General features: G+C 38.6%; 1 protein-coding gene across 1 annotated transcript in view; it reads left to right on the forward strand.

Annotated features, from left to right (window-relative positions):
* LOC136836578 (uncharacterized) overlaps positions 1-18,141 on the forward strand; it is a 34,217-nt gene extending 16,076 nt beyond the window's left edge. Inside the window, exons 3-5 of the mRNA XM_067101037.1 lie at positions 5,266-5,675; positions 7,471-7,602; positions 17,241-18,141. Coding sequence (XP_066957138.1) covers positions 5,266-5,675; positions 7,471-7,602; positions 17,241-17,590 — 892 coding nt within the window. The 3' untranslated portion in view covers positions 17,591-18,141. The remainder of the gene's footprint in view (positions 1-5,265; positions 5,676-7,470; positions 7,603-17,240) is intronic.
* Positions 18,142-18,390: the final 249 nt, after the last annotated feature.

Below are 18,390 nucleotides of genomic sequence, written 5' to 3' on the forward strand. Positions count from 1 at the left end.
GCTTATTTGAATGAGGATTTTTTACTCTTAGTTTCTACAGCATCTTATATTTAAGAATATTTGAGATTCAATGGCGCGTTTGCCTTTTGATATATTCACAACAGCTAAACTATATTTTCATCGGATTTTCTGTGGTCAGCAATATTTTCCAAGAAAGTTTTATGTGATGGATTGTCTGTATTAATAGAAACCAGTCATTCAATTTATATTTTCAAATATGTATATATATATATATATATATATATATATATATATATATATATATATATTTATATATAATATATGTATATATATATATATATATATATATATATATATATATATATATATTATATATATATATATATATTATATATACACACATATATATATATACATGCATACATACATATATATGTATATATATATTTGACAACAATCCTAATGATTAGTTGATAATAATCGCGTGGATTTACTAACAAGGCAGAATGATATCCACAACAGCTATAGCATTGCAAATTTCCTTTTTTTCTCCACACTTCAGGTAAAAGCAACTAACAAAACTCTCATAAGTGTCATTATCTGACTGATCTATAAAAAGAATAAATTGGGTCTGAAAAACAATAATCGCATATCCATCGCATCAAACCTTGGGAAATATTTTCGATTTCGAAAAATACAAACGAAAATATTAACTCCGAAAAGACCTGAAAATCTATAAACGACGCAAAAACATTTTTGAGAATCGTACCAGACACAGTCACCCTTGAAATACACACGAAGTCCTTCAAATATCTGAAAGATACGATACTACAGAAATTAAGAGTAGTCAAGTCCTCATTCGGATGGGCCCAGATAACAGGTCTGGGGCTTGGCAAAAGCTTTCAACTCCTCAATGAAGATTGGTTTCCTCTCAGCCACTCTCAATGCCCTTTCGGAGACTGGAAAGGAACTTGGGAGAGAGAGAGAGAGAGAGAGAGAGAGAGAGAGAGAGAGAGAGAGAGAGAGAGAGAGAGAGAGAGAGAGAGAGAGAGAGAGAGAGAGAGATTCCTTTGCATACTCCTCAACAGATTCGGGGTCGTCTGTATGGGGGGGGGAGGGGAGGAGTAGGGAAGGGAAGGGAGGTACGTGGAGGGGAGTGGAGGAGGGGATGGGAGGAAGGGGAAGGGGAGGAACGAGGAATAGGGGAGGGGAGGGGACGAGAGGGAAGGGGAGGAGAGGGAGGGGAGTGGAGGAGGGGATGGGAGGGATGGAAGGGGGAAGGGAGGGGAGGGAGGGGACGAGAGGGGAAGGAGGAGGGGAGGAGGAAGATGGAGGGGAAGGGAAGGGGAGGGAGGGAGGAGGGGAGAGGGGAGGGGAAGGGAAGGAAGGGGAAGGAGGAGGAGGGGGGAGGGGAAGGAGGGGGGGGGAGGAAGGAGGAGAGGAGAGGGAGGGGAAGGAAGGAGGGGATGAGAGGGGGGGAGGAAAGAGAAGGGAAAGAGCGGGGAGGGGAAGGAGAGGTAGGGAAGGGGAAGGAGGAGAGGGATGGGGTGACAGGGGAGGGAGGGGAGGGGAGTGGAGGAGAGGAGGGGAAGGGGAAGGGGAGGGGAAGGAGGAGGAGGAGTGGAGGAGGAGAGGAGGGGGAAGGGGAGGGGAGGGGAAGGGAGGAGGGAGGGGAGTGGAGGAGGGATGGGGTGACAGGAAGGGAGGGGAGGAGGGAGGAGGAGGCAGGAGGGGGAGGGGAAAGGGAATGGAAAGGGGAGGGGAGGAGGAGAGGGGGGAAGGGAGACGATAGGAAGAGGGTAGGAGGGGAGGAGAGAAAAGGGGAGGGGGGAGGGGAGGGGGAGGGAAGAGAAAAGGGGCAAAGGAGAGGGGAGGGGGATGGGATAGGAGGAGAGGATGGGGTGACAGGAAGGAACACCATCTACCTATTCAGGGAAAAGGAGAGAGGGAATTAGTGAGGGGAGGGGTTGGGGGGGAAGGATGACGATAGGAAGACATTCAGGGGGAATGATAGGGAAGGGGAGGACCTTTCTGAAGGTGTCAACAGACATTCTGAACGGAGCTGCAATTTGTTATTGAAGAGGTTTCTGAACGAAGTGGGTATTTTGGATCCAAGATAGAGTTAATCTATCCTAAATTTACTTCAAATAGCCTAAAGTACTCCGGGAGTATGTAGATCCTTGTGCTGGCTGCATCATTCAAATTTTCTTCCACTTAACCAAATGTAGAACAATAATTTCCTAATATTTAGAAATATTAGATTCTTTAAAAACATATACTCAGGTACTTGAAGACTTGGTATTGTTAGAATGGCTGTCTGTGCCTACAGAGATTCTTGTCTTGCTGAGAACGAGATCAGAAACTCCAGTTGAGAAGCTGAGAATTCTAAACAAGTTCCTCATAACTAAAAAAATCCCAGTCAATTGGCTTTCTCCATGTATGAGATATATATAAAATATAAAACAAGGTATATAATACAACAGTTATACACCTGCATTACAAAGAGCACAAGGGTTTAGCTACTTGCATTGCACTGCTATAAGGCTTTTTATGTTCATTTTGCCTAAATCACCATGGTAGTTCTAAGTGAACAATCATTAAAAAGTAACTTACAACAATCATATCTAATAAATATTAATTTCTTGTGGACGAGCACAGCTATATACGGGTATAACTCATTGCTATATACTACAAAAACTTCACTCTGCAGAGAGCGTGCACAGCACTGTCAAAAATCAGCTGATTTTTGAAACGATCCATCACGCTACTGGTTAAGATAACGTTTGGTCTTATGCCAACAATCTAATCCCATCTTCAACATTCCACTCAGGCAAGCACAGACCTCATCCTTTGAAAGAATTCTCCAGAAATTTGCTGACGACTGGGAATGAAACATCGTCTTCCTTAGGGCATCTTGACCGCAGGCAATGGCAAGATGTCCTTAGATGGTCAGTTAGGGCAAACAAGGGGGTATGTTATTAAGTGGCATAATTAGATAATGCGGGTAAGAGGTTGATTCACTGGGAGACGGTTGTAAGAATTTGAGCTGGTTTTGAAGAGAGAGAGAGAGAGAGAGAGAGAGAGAGAGAGAGAGAGAGAGAGAGAGAGAAAAGAAAGTCTGTGCTGGTTTTGTATTGAGAGAGAGAGAGAGAGAGAGAGAGAGAGAGAGAGAGAGAGAAGAGAGAGAGTCTGTGCTGATTTTCTATTGAGAGAGAGATAGAAATCTGAGCTGGTTTTGTAATGAGAGAGAGAGAGAGAGAGAGAGAGAGAGAGAGAGAGAGAGAGAGAGAGAGAGAGAGAGAGAGAACCCCTTAAATGTTGTCTATCCAAGTTAGGAATACAGTGTATGTTTACTGATTACATGAGACTACACATAAGCAAGCTCGGGGATTCTGTTCAAATCTCGTAAAAACGAACCATTAAAAAGAAGTACAAAAGCCTTGAATGTGACTGGACAGATTTGTAACAGACGTAAAGAGGCAAACAGACTTCAAACGAAATGATTTGACGACCGAAAGAGGAAACTCTAGACTTAGTTTTGTGCTTAGCCAGAGTTCCCTTTTCAAAGGGATTCTAATTAGCGCGCAAAAGGGTTTGTGTATGAGAGTAGCATTCACTGCGTTTAGGACCTCAATAGAACTGCTGCATTAGTACCATATCACCGTACGTTTAATGAACGGTTTTCCTGATAGGACCTTAGTCAACGAATTTATAATGATGAGAGGGGTAGCAACTGGTATGGTACTAATAATGAGAGACTTTTCTCTTCATCTCCTTTCTCCAAATCACGTAACTGGCATTGATAGGATTGCTAAAAGACTCTTGTTGGCTGTACAGACCCCAGTTGGACCGCACATGTAATCTTTTTTTAATTGGGACATCAAAGAACACACGATGAATTGCGGGCGTTTTGACAGAGCGAAAACTCTTCCTAGCGGGGAGGAGGAGGAGGAGGAGGAGGAGGAGGAGGAGGAGGACAGGTGAAAAAAGAAGAAGTGAGAGAAGCAGGGAGTGAAGACAAAGCGGAACCAGGGTGAAAACTTCAAGAAAGAAAGGAAGCAATGAGGAGATAATGTCAAGTAAGTCTAAGCCTAGCCACGTGTCTACTCAACTTACAACACTTACAATCTCCGCTTTCAAGCAAGGACCCGTGCTGGCATAAAGCCAAAACACCTTTAACCAATCAGCCTTCCAGGACGCAGCTCTAGCATTAAGAAACGACTTTAACATTTCGGAGAATGACTTAATTCCAAAAATAAGAGAATGGAGAAAATGAAGCCTCTGTGATAGCTGTACACATAGGTGAAATTCGAATGCTCTGGAGCGTGCGCTCAAATATGTAACGGAGGTGAGGCTCGCATTGATTGACTGATTGACGTTTCTTCTGGCGTCGAGGGAGGCGGGGTTGGGGAGGGGGAGCGATTCCGGGAAAACAGGTTAGTCGGTGAGATGTAATGGAGATAGATGTAAGTAAGGTTGCTCGTATTGGGTGGTATATAAATAACAATATTACGTATCTATCTATCGATCTATCTGTCTATCTATCTATCTATTTATATATCTATATATATATATATATATACATATATATATATATATATATATATATATATATATACATATGTAAACTACTGTTCAAGAGAATCCTGTTATTCGTAACATTTCATGTTTTTGTCCCAGAGAAATTTTATAAAGGAGTTAAATTTTAGTTTTCTGTAAAAGAAAACTATTGTACTGGCTTTGTCTGTCCGTCAGCACTTTTTCTGTCCGCCCTCAGTTCTTGAAAACTATTGAGGCTAGAGGGCTGCAAATTAGTATGTTGATCATCCACCCTCCAGTCATCAAACGTACCAAATTGCAGCCCTCTAGCCTTAATAGTTGTTATTTATTCAAGGTTAAAGTTAGCCATAATCATTTATATGATACCACCGAAAGGTAGATCTATTTTCGGTGGCCTGTTAATATACGATGTACAGAAAACTCGACTGCGCCGAAGAAACTTCGGCGCATATTTTCACTTGTTTCTTATAATACTGAATATTTTGTTGTATTTTGAAGATTACTTTGTGGAGTTATTGTCAAACTGTCAAGTTTTCTTCAGTATTATCTTTGTCTCGCGACTTTGTCACTCCGATTTGTTCAATCTAAGATTCATATATATATATTCATATATATATATTATATATATATATATATATATATATATATATATATATATATATATATATATATATATATATATATATATATATATATATATATATATATATATATATATATATATATATGTCTGTCCCATTGCAGAATCGGTCGAAAATGGTCGTGGTGCTTCCGCGCCTGGAGGAAAGTCAGCTGGAAGCACAAGAGGAGGAGGAAGGACAACAACGAACCACAAACCACCATCACCTCCCCCAACGCCCCTCATCCCTCCTCTCCTTCCTCCGCCTATTCCTCCTCCTCCATCCCCTCTCTCTCATCACAGCAGCCGCAGCCGCAGCAGCATTCCACTTCTTCGGCCTCAGACGCTGAGAACCCCCAGCCCCCGAAGCCTCAGAAACACAGGAAATCCGCCAAGGTCCTGTGGGAGCAGGCGACGGCTGAGACCTACTCAGAAAGCATCAAGTTGTACCAGTCGCTTTTGGTGTCGACGCCCCAATTGGCCATCCAGACTTATGTCCTCATGGTCAAATGGGTAGAGGATCAAGGGGATAAGTGTAAGTATATCTAAGTATCTCTAATAGACTGTACTTTGGTCTAGCGGAAAAAGTAAGAAGTAAGTGAAATGCTGAATCAGTCTGCCTAAGTACATCTAACAGACTGTCCTTTTAGATCTTGTTTAGGTCTAGCGGAAAAAGTAAGAAGTAAATGAACTGCTGAGTCAGTCTGCCTGAGTATATCTGATAGACTGTACTTTTAGACCTTGTTTAGATCTTGTGGAAAAAGTAAGAGGTAAGTGAACTGCTGAATCTGTCTGCCTAAGTATATCTAATAGACTGTACTGTACTTTTAGGCCTTGTTTAGGTCTAGCAGAAAATATAAGAGGTAAGTGAACTGCTGAATCAGTCTGCCTTAGTATATCTGATAGAGTGTACTTTTAGACCTTGTTTAGGTCTAGCGGAAAAAGTAAGAAGTAAGTGAACTGCTGAATCAGTCTGCCTGAGTATATCTGATAGACTGTACTTTTAAACCTTGTTTAGATCTTGCGGAAAAAGTAAGAAGTTCGTGAACTGCTGAATCAGTCTGCCTAAGTATATCTAACAGAGTGTACTTTTAGACTTTGTTAAGGTCTAGTGGAAAAAATAAGAGGTAAGTAAACTGCTGAATCAGTCGGCCTAAGTATATCTAATAGACTGTACTTTAGACCTTGTTTAGGTCTAGCGGAAAAAGTAAGAAGTTCGTGAATTGGTGGATCAGTCTGCCAAAGGAGCTAGTACTAAGCTGAGACCTCATTTACTATCATTGAGCTGATTTTTCTTGGTGTTAAAGGAGGTGGTTCAATTAAAAGTGGGACTGGGTGCCCCATAGAAGCTACAAGTTCTCTTAGATCTTGAAGTTAGTTTTTGATAATGACAACTAGGCCTATTTGACCACAACAAGGTGAAAAAAGTTGTAAGCACATCTTCAACAGTAATACTTGATGGAAACATGCACATATCACTAGTTCATATATATATATATATATATATATATATATATATATATATATATATATATATATATATATTAATAAACACCAATTTAATGCACTAAGAAATGAAAATGTTCTTCTAATCAACAGCACTTTAATGAACTCAGAAATGAACGTGGTTTTCTAATATATAGCACTTTAACGAGAAATGAATATGGTTTTCTAATAATGCAGTTTAATAACCAAGAACTGAATACGGCCCCCTTATCACTAACATCAATTACGCATTTGGAGATGAGGCCAATGGCTCATATATAACATTAATAAACAGTAATCTAAAGAACGTATGGGATAATGAGATTACCTTTTCACGGAAAGCGATTACCTAAGCCTAACTTTTGAATTGACGTCCTATAAAGATATAGCCGTGTTTATCCCTTCTGAAAGGTGAATTTACATAGTATATATAATAAGAAAGAGTCGTAATCCATCGGAGTAATATATTCACAATTAAAAATGATGTACACTTGGGAATTGTTCCGATTATATAACTTGATTAAATGCATGTTATTTTATGTTATGGAAAACCTGTCACATCAACACATTCATATATACACATACATACATACATACATACACACACACACACACACTAACACGCCGTTCAGCTCGTCAACACATGAATGTATAGCTGATTGAATCAAGGGAACATTATTTATTTCTGTAAAACAGGGATTTAAAAGAAAAGTTAAGTTAGTGGCCCACTAAATAACTCGTCATAATTAGATACGTATTCTGCAATTATTTTCCAAGACCAAAATAATAAAAAAAAAAATAAATAAATTTCTACATTGACCATCCTCCAATTCAATCCATTCCAGCCTGGGTGGAGTCTGTCCTCATCGCGAGCGTCATCATCAGTCTGACGTCGGCGTCTGAGGGCTTGGCTTCAGTCTTGGCCGATAAAGCCTGGGAGAGAATCGCAGCTTCCACGGCCATATTTCTGACTCTAGGTGAGCCATGGTCTCCTTTATGGTAGAATGGATTTGAATGGAATATATGGAATTTGGGTCGAAGGCTAAGTGCTGGCTCATTTTTTTTACTCTAGGTGAGCCATGGTCTCCTTTATGGTAGAATGTAATGCAAATGGAATATATAAAATTTTAGACCAAATGGCCAAGCGCTGGGACTTATGAGGTCATTCAGCGTTGAAGGGGAAACTGAGAGTAAAGGGTTTGAAGGTATAACAGGAGGTTAGTTAGTTATAAATGATTTGTTTAACCAGACCTCTGAACTCTTTTAGGGTTCTTCTCGGGCTGGGATAACAGGAAAACCTCGCAGTTGCACTGTGAAAGGATTGTTAGGAGAGGGTGGGAAGTAAGATGGAAGAAAGAGACTAAGAACGGAGATACAGTAAAAGAAATGAAGGAGGCTGCAGCTAGGGGCTGAAGGGACGCTGCAAAGAACCTCGAGTAATGCCTACAGTGTACCGCGTGAGGTTGGGAATGTCCGATTCTCCTCTATTTTTCCTGAATCTTGCAGGATTATCTAAATTTGATCAGATTAGGGCAGTCGAGTTCAGTTCAACCAAGTTTGTTTTTTGCTAATTTCTCTGTCTCCTACTTCATTCAACTTTTTGATTATCTGTGAGGAAGATTGGACTAAGTTTTCCACCTCTCTCATTTTATTTCATGGAAAGGAACCTCCAATTTCTGTCGGTGTTTTGGGAGTTTGCGTTTCCTTAAACTTGGCTGGGTCAGGTCATGTCAAAATTGCTTCTAAGTATTTGGGTGCATTGCTCAGAAGCCAAAATCCTTTTCTTCAGCCCATATTTGTGGTGATTTATTTCTTGTCTCCACCTTTGGTAGGACTGAATCTAGGGCAATTCTATTTACAATAACCCCACTCTTATCCCACCTCTCTCTCTCTCTCTCTCTTTCTTTTCTACAGTTATTAATTTGGTTCAAGGGATAATTTTTTCCTCCTCGTCTCAGGCAATCTCGCAACACCCGTCAAGCAACTTCTTCTCACATTTAAATAGCTGAAATCGTTCGTCTGAACCTTCGAGTTTCAACAGCTATTTCTTACCTTCAATTGCCATGCTTTGGAATTTTCTTCTTGCTCCTGTTTTTCCTGACTCATATAAACTTCCTTACTTTAGAGGCAGATCTTGTTTTATATATATATATATATATATATATATATATATATATATATATATATATATATATATATATATATATATATATATATATATATATATATATATATGTATATATATATATTATGTATGTATATTTATATATATGTATGTATATATGTATATATATATGTATGTATATTTATATGTATATATATAAATTATATAAATTTCTGACTCACAACAGGTCCGAAACCAGGTCTTTCAATTGGAAGACAAGACCGCTGCCAACCAAGCCACACAAGTCATTGACTTGTGAACTTCAGGTCTTTCATTGTCTTGTCAAGACTTGTGTGGCTTGCTCACAGTCACGCCTTGTCTCTCAATTGAAAGACCTGGGTCTTGTTCTGACTTGAGTCAGAAATTTATTCTTGTTCCACACGTGATTGTGTGTTGATTATTTCTAATATATATATATATATATATATATATATATATATATATATATATATATATATATATATATATATATATATATATATAGGTCCATGCTTGCATCTATCTCTCTCTCTCTCTCTCTCTCTCTCTCTCTCTCTCTCTCTCTCTCTCTCACATACACTCACACAAACAAACACACACAAACACATACACAAACTCAACTAAGAAATGAAAGAAAGAATTGTTTACAAGTGACTAACGCTGTACAGTCAAGCGTCTGGTAAATTTTAATCAAACTCGAGAATTAAATTCTTTTGATACGTCCTTAAACTAACATCATTTATTGTTAATATAAAAGGAGTTCCGTTACTCCTTTTTCAGAGACCAAATAAGAAGATCAAACGAATATTTGTCATATTTACTTTCAAAATATACTCGGAAAGGAAACGCCTTGTCCCAAAAAGCACGCCCATGAAATTGTAATGGGTTAAGGGTCCTTATGGTATGGAGCCACTGAGGATTCCCCCATTCAGAGAGAGAGAGAGAGAGAGAGAGAGAGAGAGAGAGAGAGAGAGAGAGAGAGAGAGAGAGAGAGAGAGTTCTTAGAGAGAGAGAGAGAGAGAGAGAAGCCAGTGAGAATTTCCTGTTCTTAGAGAGAGAGAGATAGAGAGAGAGAGAGAAGCCACCGAAAATTTCCTATTCTTAGAGAGAGAGAGAAGAGAGAGAGAGAGAGAGAGAGAGAGAGAGAGAGAGAGAGAGAGAGAGAGAGAGATGCAGCTACAAGCATCAGTATCACACCATTCACGCCTATCTTACAGTTATTTTTACTCATTGTGAATATTGAAATTTGTGGTGATCATTAGTTAACTGCTTTTCTTTCTTCTGAAAACTTCTTGTTTTTATATACTACTTGATCTCCCGTTCGCTTCACAGAAATAGAGCATCTCAGTATACTTTAACTATCTCGTCTACATTCATCTTCTTAATACGAATTAAAATGATTCTATTTCTATCCTCAACTTCCTTATAAACTTTTGAAATCTTTCACCATACTCCGTAACTTCTCTTTCGTATTGCCGGTTAGCTCATTCGCTTCGCAGATAGTAGCCATTCCATATTCCCGTGATCATTTTTATCTCTCAAGATTGCATTTTTATTTCTATTTTCTAAACGATTTCTCTGATTATCTGTCGTATTACGAAATAACTGAGGCGCAAAATATCCCGGACACAGAACTTTAACAGTTTCAGCATTTCGCCTAACAATTCTTATACTTTCGTATGTATTGATATTTCTTTATAAATTCTAATCACAAGGAAGTCTTCTTATATTAATGCATAATCCAAATAACCTAGTCTTTGTTGTTACAAATCAATACAACCTCTCCTCAGTCAATAGCCTTCTCTATGTTGGGGCATATCAGTACAAGCGTTTGTCCCCACAAATGCATAAATATTGTAATACTGGTTGGTGGTAAAAAAAAGAACATTGGACTTGTGATGCATTGTGCGTTAACTGTCAATTTTGTTTATCATATCACTCTTTGTAAAAGACTACCAATAACTTAATCAGTTAGTAACCTAAATACCTTGATAAAGAGGTTTCCCCCACGTTAGATACTGGTTGGTGATAAAAAAAGAAAACTGGACTTGTGATGCATTGCGTGTTAACTGCCGATTTTGTTTATACAAGCCATATCACTCTTTGTAAAAGACTGCCAATCCCTTAATCAGCCTGTAACCTAAATTCCTTGATAAAGAGGACTTCCCCACGACAGTTTATCATAGACATTAAATTGTCCTAGATCAATCTTCTTACTTATATGATTTTCTAAGATGATGACTGATACTTTCTTTACAACTGAGTTACACCCAAACAAAAACAGATCGCCTTATCAGTGTCCAAAATCCTATGGCCTTGGTAATCATATACTTTACCAATGAGGATAAGGAGTTTTTTTTTAAAACCTATTATTGAAATATGTGACTTAAAATATGTAAATTTCCTATTATCTTCAGTAATTTCTTTTAAATGAACTCCATATTGTTCTGAAGCTTGAATTTCAAGTCAGTGGCCCCTTTGGTGGGCTTGTTCCATACGAATAGGGTTCATCTCTACTGAATAATAATGATTATAGCAATAATAACATTATAACTTGGGGAATTATAGATGCTTTTTTTCTACAGCTTTTTTGTGACTGTTTGGAATCCTCTAGATGTATTTTTTTTTCGAGCTGAAAAAACCAGCATCCTTTTTTGAGTTGAGAGGACTGTTTAAAAAAAAAAAAAGCCTACAGATTCCTTCACGAAGAGTTGAGAAATATCATCAGGTGGCTACTCTGGAAAATTGGAAGGCGGAGTTAATCGGATTTCTCTCTACGTTTCACTGGAAAATCCCTCAAAGTCTAGAAGAATTAGAAGAGGCTGGCGAAAGACTGAGAGAAGAACTGACGGAAGACTGATTCGAAAGACTGAGAGAGAGAAACGTTTATGACGGAAAGACTTTGACTGGAAACGTTTCGAACTGACGGAAGGATTGGAAGGTTGACTGGAAACGTTTCGAACTGACGGAAGGTTGATTGGAAACCATCTCATTCTTTGGAACGTTTCGAACTGAAGAGTTTGAAAGAGAAGCGGATTGGTGTTTAGGTTGACTTTTTGTTGACTGGAAATTCGAACTGACGGAAGGTTGAAAAAAAAATTGAAACGTTTCGAACTGACGGAGAGGTTGACTGGAAACGTTTCGAACTGACGGAAGTTGAGAAATATCATCAGAGGTGGAAACTCTGGAAGGTTGATTGAAAGTTTCGAACTGACGGAGGGTTTAATCTGACGGAAGGTTGATTGGAAACGTTTTCTGGAAACCTTTCGAACTGACGGAAGGTTGACTGGAAACGTTTCGAACTGACGGAAGGTTGACTGGAAACGTTTCGAACTGACGGAAGGTTGACTGGAAACGTTTCGAACTCGGAAGGTTGATTGGAAAGTTTCGAACTGAAGAATTGAGAAACGTTTTCAGTTGATTGAAAAACGACGAAGGTTGAAAGACTGATGGAAGGTTGATTGAAACGTTTCGAACTGCGGAAGGTTGACTGGAAACGTTTCGAACTGACGGAAGGTTGATTGGAAACGTTTCGAACTGACGGAAGGTTGACTGGAAACGTTTCGAACTGACGGAAGGTTGATTGGAAACGTTTCGAACTGACGGAAGGTTGACTGGAAACGTTTCGAACTGACGGAAGGTTGATTGGAAACGTTTCGAACTGACGGAAGGTTGACTGGAAATGTTTCGGTTGATTGGAAACGTTTTGGAAACGTTTTGAGAAACGTTTCGAACTGACGGAAGGTTGATTGGAAAGACTGAGGTTGATTAGAAACGTTTCGAACTGACGGAAGGTTGACTTAAAACGTTTCGAACTGACGGAAGGTTGACTGGAAACGTTTCGAACTGACGGAAAGCTGATTGGAAACGTTTCGAAGTGACGGAAGGCTGATTGGAAACGTTTCGAACTGACGAACGACTGATTCAAAACGTTTGAATCTTATGTTTACAACTTCCAGTCGGTGTCTGAGGAAGGTTGAGGAAACGATAAGATGGTTGATTGGAAACATCAAACTGACGGAAGGTTGACTGGAAACATCAACTGACGGAAGGTTGATTGGAAATCGAACTGACGTCTAAAACTCAACGTCATCAAAAACATCACCTCTGACGCAAAGGACCTTTTTGAAATTGACTGGAAACGTTTCGAACTGACGAACGACTGATTCAAAACGTTTGAATCTTATCCATCCTGAGGAAGAGCGAGATAAGATGGCATGTAACATCAGCAAAGCAACATCATCTTGTCTCTCTCATCAAAAACATCACCTCTGACACACAAAGGACCTCGAGACACTCAAATCTCCCAGTCTCACCAATCTCCACTCATCTCCAGCTTCCCATCTCACAGTTCTCATCCAGCTAGGAGGACCAATTCGTCCCTTGTTTGACGAACTGACATAAGCCATTTTTCCCCATTCTGAGAAAACTGGCTACAAAGATTTTGATATTATGCAGAGCTTCTAATTAACTCATCTTTTGAGGCAATTCGGTTTGAAAATGTGACAACACAAACAGGTGAAGTTCTGATATGAGACACTTCCGCTGGAAAACTCAAAAACTATAAAATATTAAAAAGAGAGACAAGGCCCAGGTTCTTGTAGACCAAAGTTGAGAGGTAGAATGTGATCACTGAAGCGAGAAGGGAAGGCTTTTGATTCTTCTGTAGAGACGAAGTGAGGAAAGTAGAACTCCTTTGATGTGGTAATGTTTCGTGTAAGGTATCAGGATACAACGCCGGGATTCCTGCAGGATTCTTGTCGTCGCCTGACGAGGGCGGAATCACAATGAGATCCTTCAGGTTCCTTCCTGTGCCTTTACACTTTTCCTGCTGAGCATCTGAATTTTCGAGATTACTGAACTGAGTGAGTCCTAGACCGAAAGATAGGAAAGAATTATGTTTTTTTTTTAAGCTACTGAACTCTGTAAAACTGTGTTAATGTTGAGACACGTTTGAATGAGGACTGGAATGAATATTAAAAGAAACAAGTAAAAAATGCGATGAAGTTTCTTCGGCGCGATCGAATTTTCTGTACAGCCGCTACAGCATATAATCAAGGCCACCAAAAATAGATCTATCTTTCGGTGGTCTCAGTATAATGCTGTATGAGCCGTGTCCCGTGAAACTTTAACCACGGTGGTGGCTTGGCTTATATTGTTGCCAGACGCACGATTATGGTTAACTTTAACCTTAAATAAAATAAAAACTATTGAGGCTAGAGGGCTGCAATTTGGTATGTTTGATGATTGGAGGGTGGATGATCAACATAGCAATTTGCAGCCCTCTAGCCTCCGTAGTTTTTAAGATCTGAGGGCGGACAGAAAAAAGTGCGAACGGACAGACAAAGCCGGCACAACAGTTTTCTTTTGGGAAAACTAAAAAGGAGGAAAAAATATCCATCAGCAGGGTAGAAAAAGCTTTTAAAAGAGGTCTTTGATTCAGGGAAAAATAAAAATAAAAGACATTAATTTATAAAAACCTAGAGAGAATATAATATGAGGAGGCATAAAATATGAAGCAGGTGTTGAATGAATGTAAATAAGTAAATAAATTATTATCAAAGAGAATTTCCCATTTCCCATTCCTCAGCTTAAGTATCTCTGAGGATGTATTTTACAGTTTATGTAAACAATTCTCTGAAGCACTAGCGGATCAAGGGGGAGGGGCGGGTTGACCTGGCACGTGCCCCCTCATGAAAAATAATGACAAAATAATAATATTGAAGATTTAGATAATAATAACATAAATGAAAAACTATAAAACTGGGAAATAAATATATTGTAGAAATAATGATAAAATTTTGAGAAAAATAATAAACTTAATGATAACATATATACAATATATATATATATATATATATATATATATATATATATATATATATATATATATATATATATATATATATATATATATATATGTATATATATATATATGTATGTATGTATGTATGTATAATATGAAAATTGGGGCCCACCCCCATAAAATTTTTCTGGATTCCTAGTGCTCTTTGGGCCCCAAATACAAAGACTTCCCCATTTATAAGTCGTGGCTTAGAAATATCTACACACGTATCCATTATGAAACTGTTTCTCTTTTAGGTCTCTTCACCCATTTCATAAAATGGTCTGGACCATTTTCGATTATTAAGTGTTTCAGGTCCTTGTCGTTTTAGGTCCTTGTCACTTCCTAAATAGAGAACGTTAGGTCCTTGTCAATACTTACACAAAATGCTTTGGAACGGTATTGTTTCTTACATAAAGTGCTTTATATCCTTACACATTCTTTCACAAGGTACTTTAGATCTTTGTCAACACTTTCACAAAATGCTTTGGAACGATATAATATCTTTCATAAAGTGCTTTATATCCTTATGCATTCTTCTACAAGGGACTTTAGATCTTTGGCAACACTTTCACAGAATGCTTTGGAATGATATAATATCTTTCATAAAGTGCTTTATATCCTTACGCATTCTTTCACAATGCACTTTAGATCTTTGTCAATACTTTCAAAAAGTGCTTTTGAACGATATAATATCTTTCATAAAGTGCTTTATGTCCTTACACATTCTTCCACAAGGCACTTCAGATCTTTGTAAATGCTTTCACAAAATGCTTTGGAACGATAAATCTTTCATAAAGTGCTTTATATCCTTACGCATTCTTCCACAAGGTACTTTAGATCTGTGACAATACTTTCACAAAATGCTTTTGAACGATATAATATCTTTCATAAAGTGCTTTATATCCCTACGCATTCTTCCACAAGGTACTTTAGATCTTTGTCAATACTTTCTCAAAATGTTTTTGATCATACTCAGTTCTTTCATATAAAACCATATTCATATCAATATGTATAACTAAATCACGAAAATATGGAACGTGATGAATGTATAAATAAAGACAAAATTCACGAAGGAAAGAGAAACACTGGAGTGCTGCAAGGCCTTTCGACTGTCGTCCTTTACCTAGCAGACTGAAGAAGTATAAAAATAAGTTTACAAAGAAAGCTCATATAAATGACAGATGGGGATTGCAAATGAAAAAAATATGTACCTGGAAACCAACACAACTGAAGAATTAGTAGAACTGCCAAAACAGGGTTAAATATCTAAGAGGTTTTACAAAGGATTAGGATCAACCGCTCAGAAACAGGGACAGGACAATTAAAGGAAGTAAAGGACGACAGTCGAAAGGCCTCGCAGCACTCCATTGTTTCTCTTTTCCTCAGTGGATTTTGCCTTTATTCATACCAATATGGAATAGAATAAATAAAAGTATCTAAAAGAAATGAACTTTCACTATCTCTCTCAAAGCAACGGAACCAGTTTATCTCAAATCTGTTTCGAAGCTTCGCATTATCTGGTTAGTTTAACCATTGGGAACTCGATCAACAAGTTCAATTTAACTAAAACAGGCCAAATAAAAGCTCCCATAAATAAAAGAAGTCAACAAAAGCCCCAGGACAAAGTTTATCTTTTGACCTTTATCCAATAAATTTTATTTGGTGATGCTAGTCTGATTTTGCACAACATTCCCTTAGGCGACGCCCCACCTTTCTCTCTCTCTCTCTCTCTCTCTCTCTCTCTCTCTCTCTCTCTCTCTCTCTCTCTCTCTCTCTCCCCTTTTCCTCTTGTTCTACTCATTCATCTCGGATTTTCGTCTTCGTTTCTTAGTGGATATTCTTTGCCGTTCAGCCTAAGTTCTGTTCCATAATTTTTTGAAAAGTGAAACAGAATGACCTTTTTGGACTTCATTCTAAAGCAATATTGTTTCTCATCATCCTTATAATAATCATCACCAATTTTCATCAACTTTTAAGTAATCCAACTCATATTAAATGAAACTCTAGTTAAAACATATTAAATTCTATACAGAATTTCCAAGAGCCATCTCTGTTTTCCTTACTAAAATAACAAGAAGATCGGATCGGGTTCTTGAAGGATTTCTGCAGAGATATTAATACATATTTTTGCCCTGGAATTTATTCTGGCTGTTATTCATTATTCTGGATGTTATGCATTATTCATGATCATTTGATGTAAATGATTATCTATTTCTATTAAGCTAACGAACATTACACTCGCCCTTTCAGCCAGTAACTCATGACTCTTGCAACAGATTCCGAAATAGAAGACCAATTCTTCCTAGGATCCACTCTATAGGATCTATTCTTCTTGATGACGCCAGGTCTTCGTAGGATTATCTCTGTTAAGATTTACTCTTCTTCTTCTTCACAACAGTTCTTCGTAGGATCCTCTCTGTAAGCTCTATCCTTCACACTTCTTCGTAGGATCCTCTCTGTAACCTCTATTCTTCTTCACAACAGTTCTTCGTAGGATTCTGTCTGTATTCTTGAAAGGATACTCTCTGCCTTCTTCAATTTTTGAAATCAATTAAGGTCTTCTTCTTCGTAGGATCCACTCTACAAGATCTAATCCTCTTCTTCTTCTTCTTCTTCACAAGCAGGATCTCGAGTGATGGTCCTCGGGGGCGTGGGCACCATCAGCAGCGGCTTCTGGTTCATCCCCGTCTCGTGCTCCCTCCTGGTGGGCGTGGTCACCAAAATCTGCGAGTCGAAGGAGAGGACGGCCAAGCCCATCCTGATCAAGATGCCCAAGTACATCTCGGAGTCCTTCGTCATGGCGACCATCTGCCCGCCCTTCAACGCCCTGGGAGTCTTCACTTCCGTCCCTTACGTCGTGGCGGGGATCGTCTTCCTCCTGCGGGATCCAGGGGCGGCGACGAACATCGTCACCTTCATATTCTCCATCTTTGGGCAGGTGGCCTGGTTGGCCGTTGGGTTCTTCGTCACGTGAGGTCTTCTTCTTCTTCTTCTTCTTCTTCTTCTTCTTCTTCTTCTTCGTCTTCTTAATATTATTATTATTCCTCTCTTTTTCTCCTTCCTTTTCTTCTTCTTCTTCTTCCTTTTCTTCTTATTCTTCTTCTCCTTCTTCTTCTCCTTGCTGGATCTTCTTTTTATTCTGCTTCTTCTTCTTCTTGCTGAATCTTCTTCTTCTTCTCCTCCTCCTCCTCCTCCTCCTCCTCCTCCTCCTCCTTCTTCTTCTTCTTCTTCTTCTTCTTCTTCTTCTTCTTCTTCTTCTTCTTCTTCTCCTTCCTAAATCTTTTTATTCTGCTGCTTCTCCGTTTTTCTTCTTCTTTGAGAAGGAAGCTAAGACACTCACTCCTACTGAAGACTCCATAGGAAAAAGGGGGATGGCAGCTTTACGGGGGCGGGGGCGGGGGCGGGTGGAAGGGGAATCCTACGAGATTTTTTTTTCTTCATTTCATCAAGTGTGCTGTGATGTTTTAACTTCATCTTTATTGGAATGCAATGAAACTTCATCCGATTAAACTTTAACCGAACTTCCTTGTACTTGTTTATTGTATGCCTTACACAGAGATGATATATATATATATATATATATATATATATATATATATATATATATATATATGTGTGTATGTATATATGTATGTGTAGAAATAATCAACACACAAACAAGTGTGGAACAGAAATAAATTTCTGACTCACATCAGGATTGAATCCAGTTCTTTCTATTGAAAGACAAGGTGGTTGGCAACAGTCTTATCTTTCAATAGAAAGATCTGGGTTCGA

The sequence above is a fragment of the Macrobrachium rosenbergii genome, chromosome 56 (assembly GCF_040412425.1).
Source record: "Macrobrachium rosenbergii isolate ZJJX-2024 chromosome 56, ASM4041242v1, whole genome shotgun sequence".
Taxonomy (NCBI): Eukaryota; Metazoa; Arthropoda; class Malacostraca; order Decapoda; family Palaemonidae; genus Macrobrachium; species Macrobrachium rosenbergii.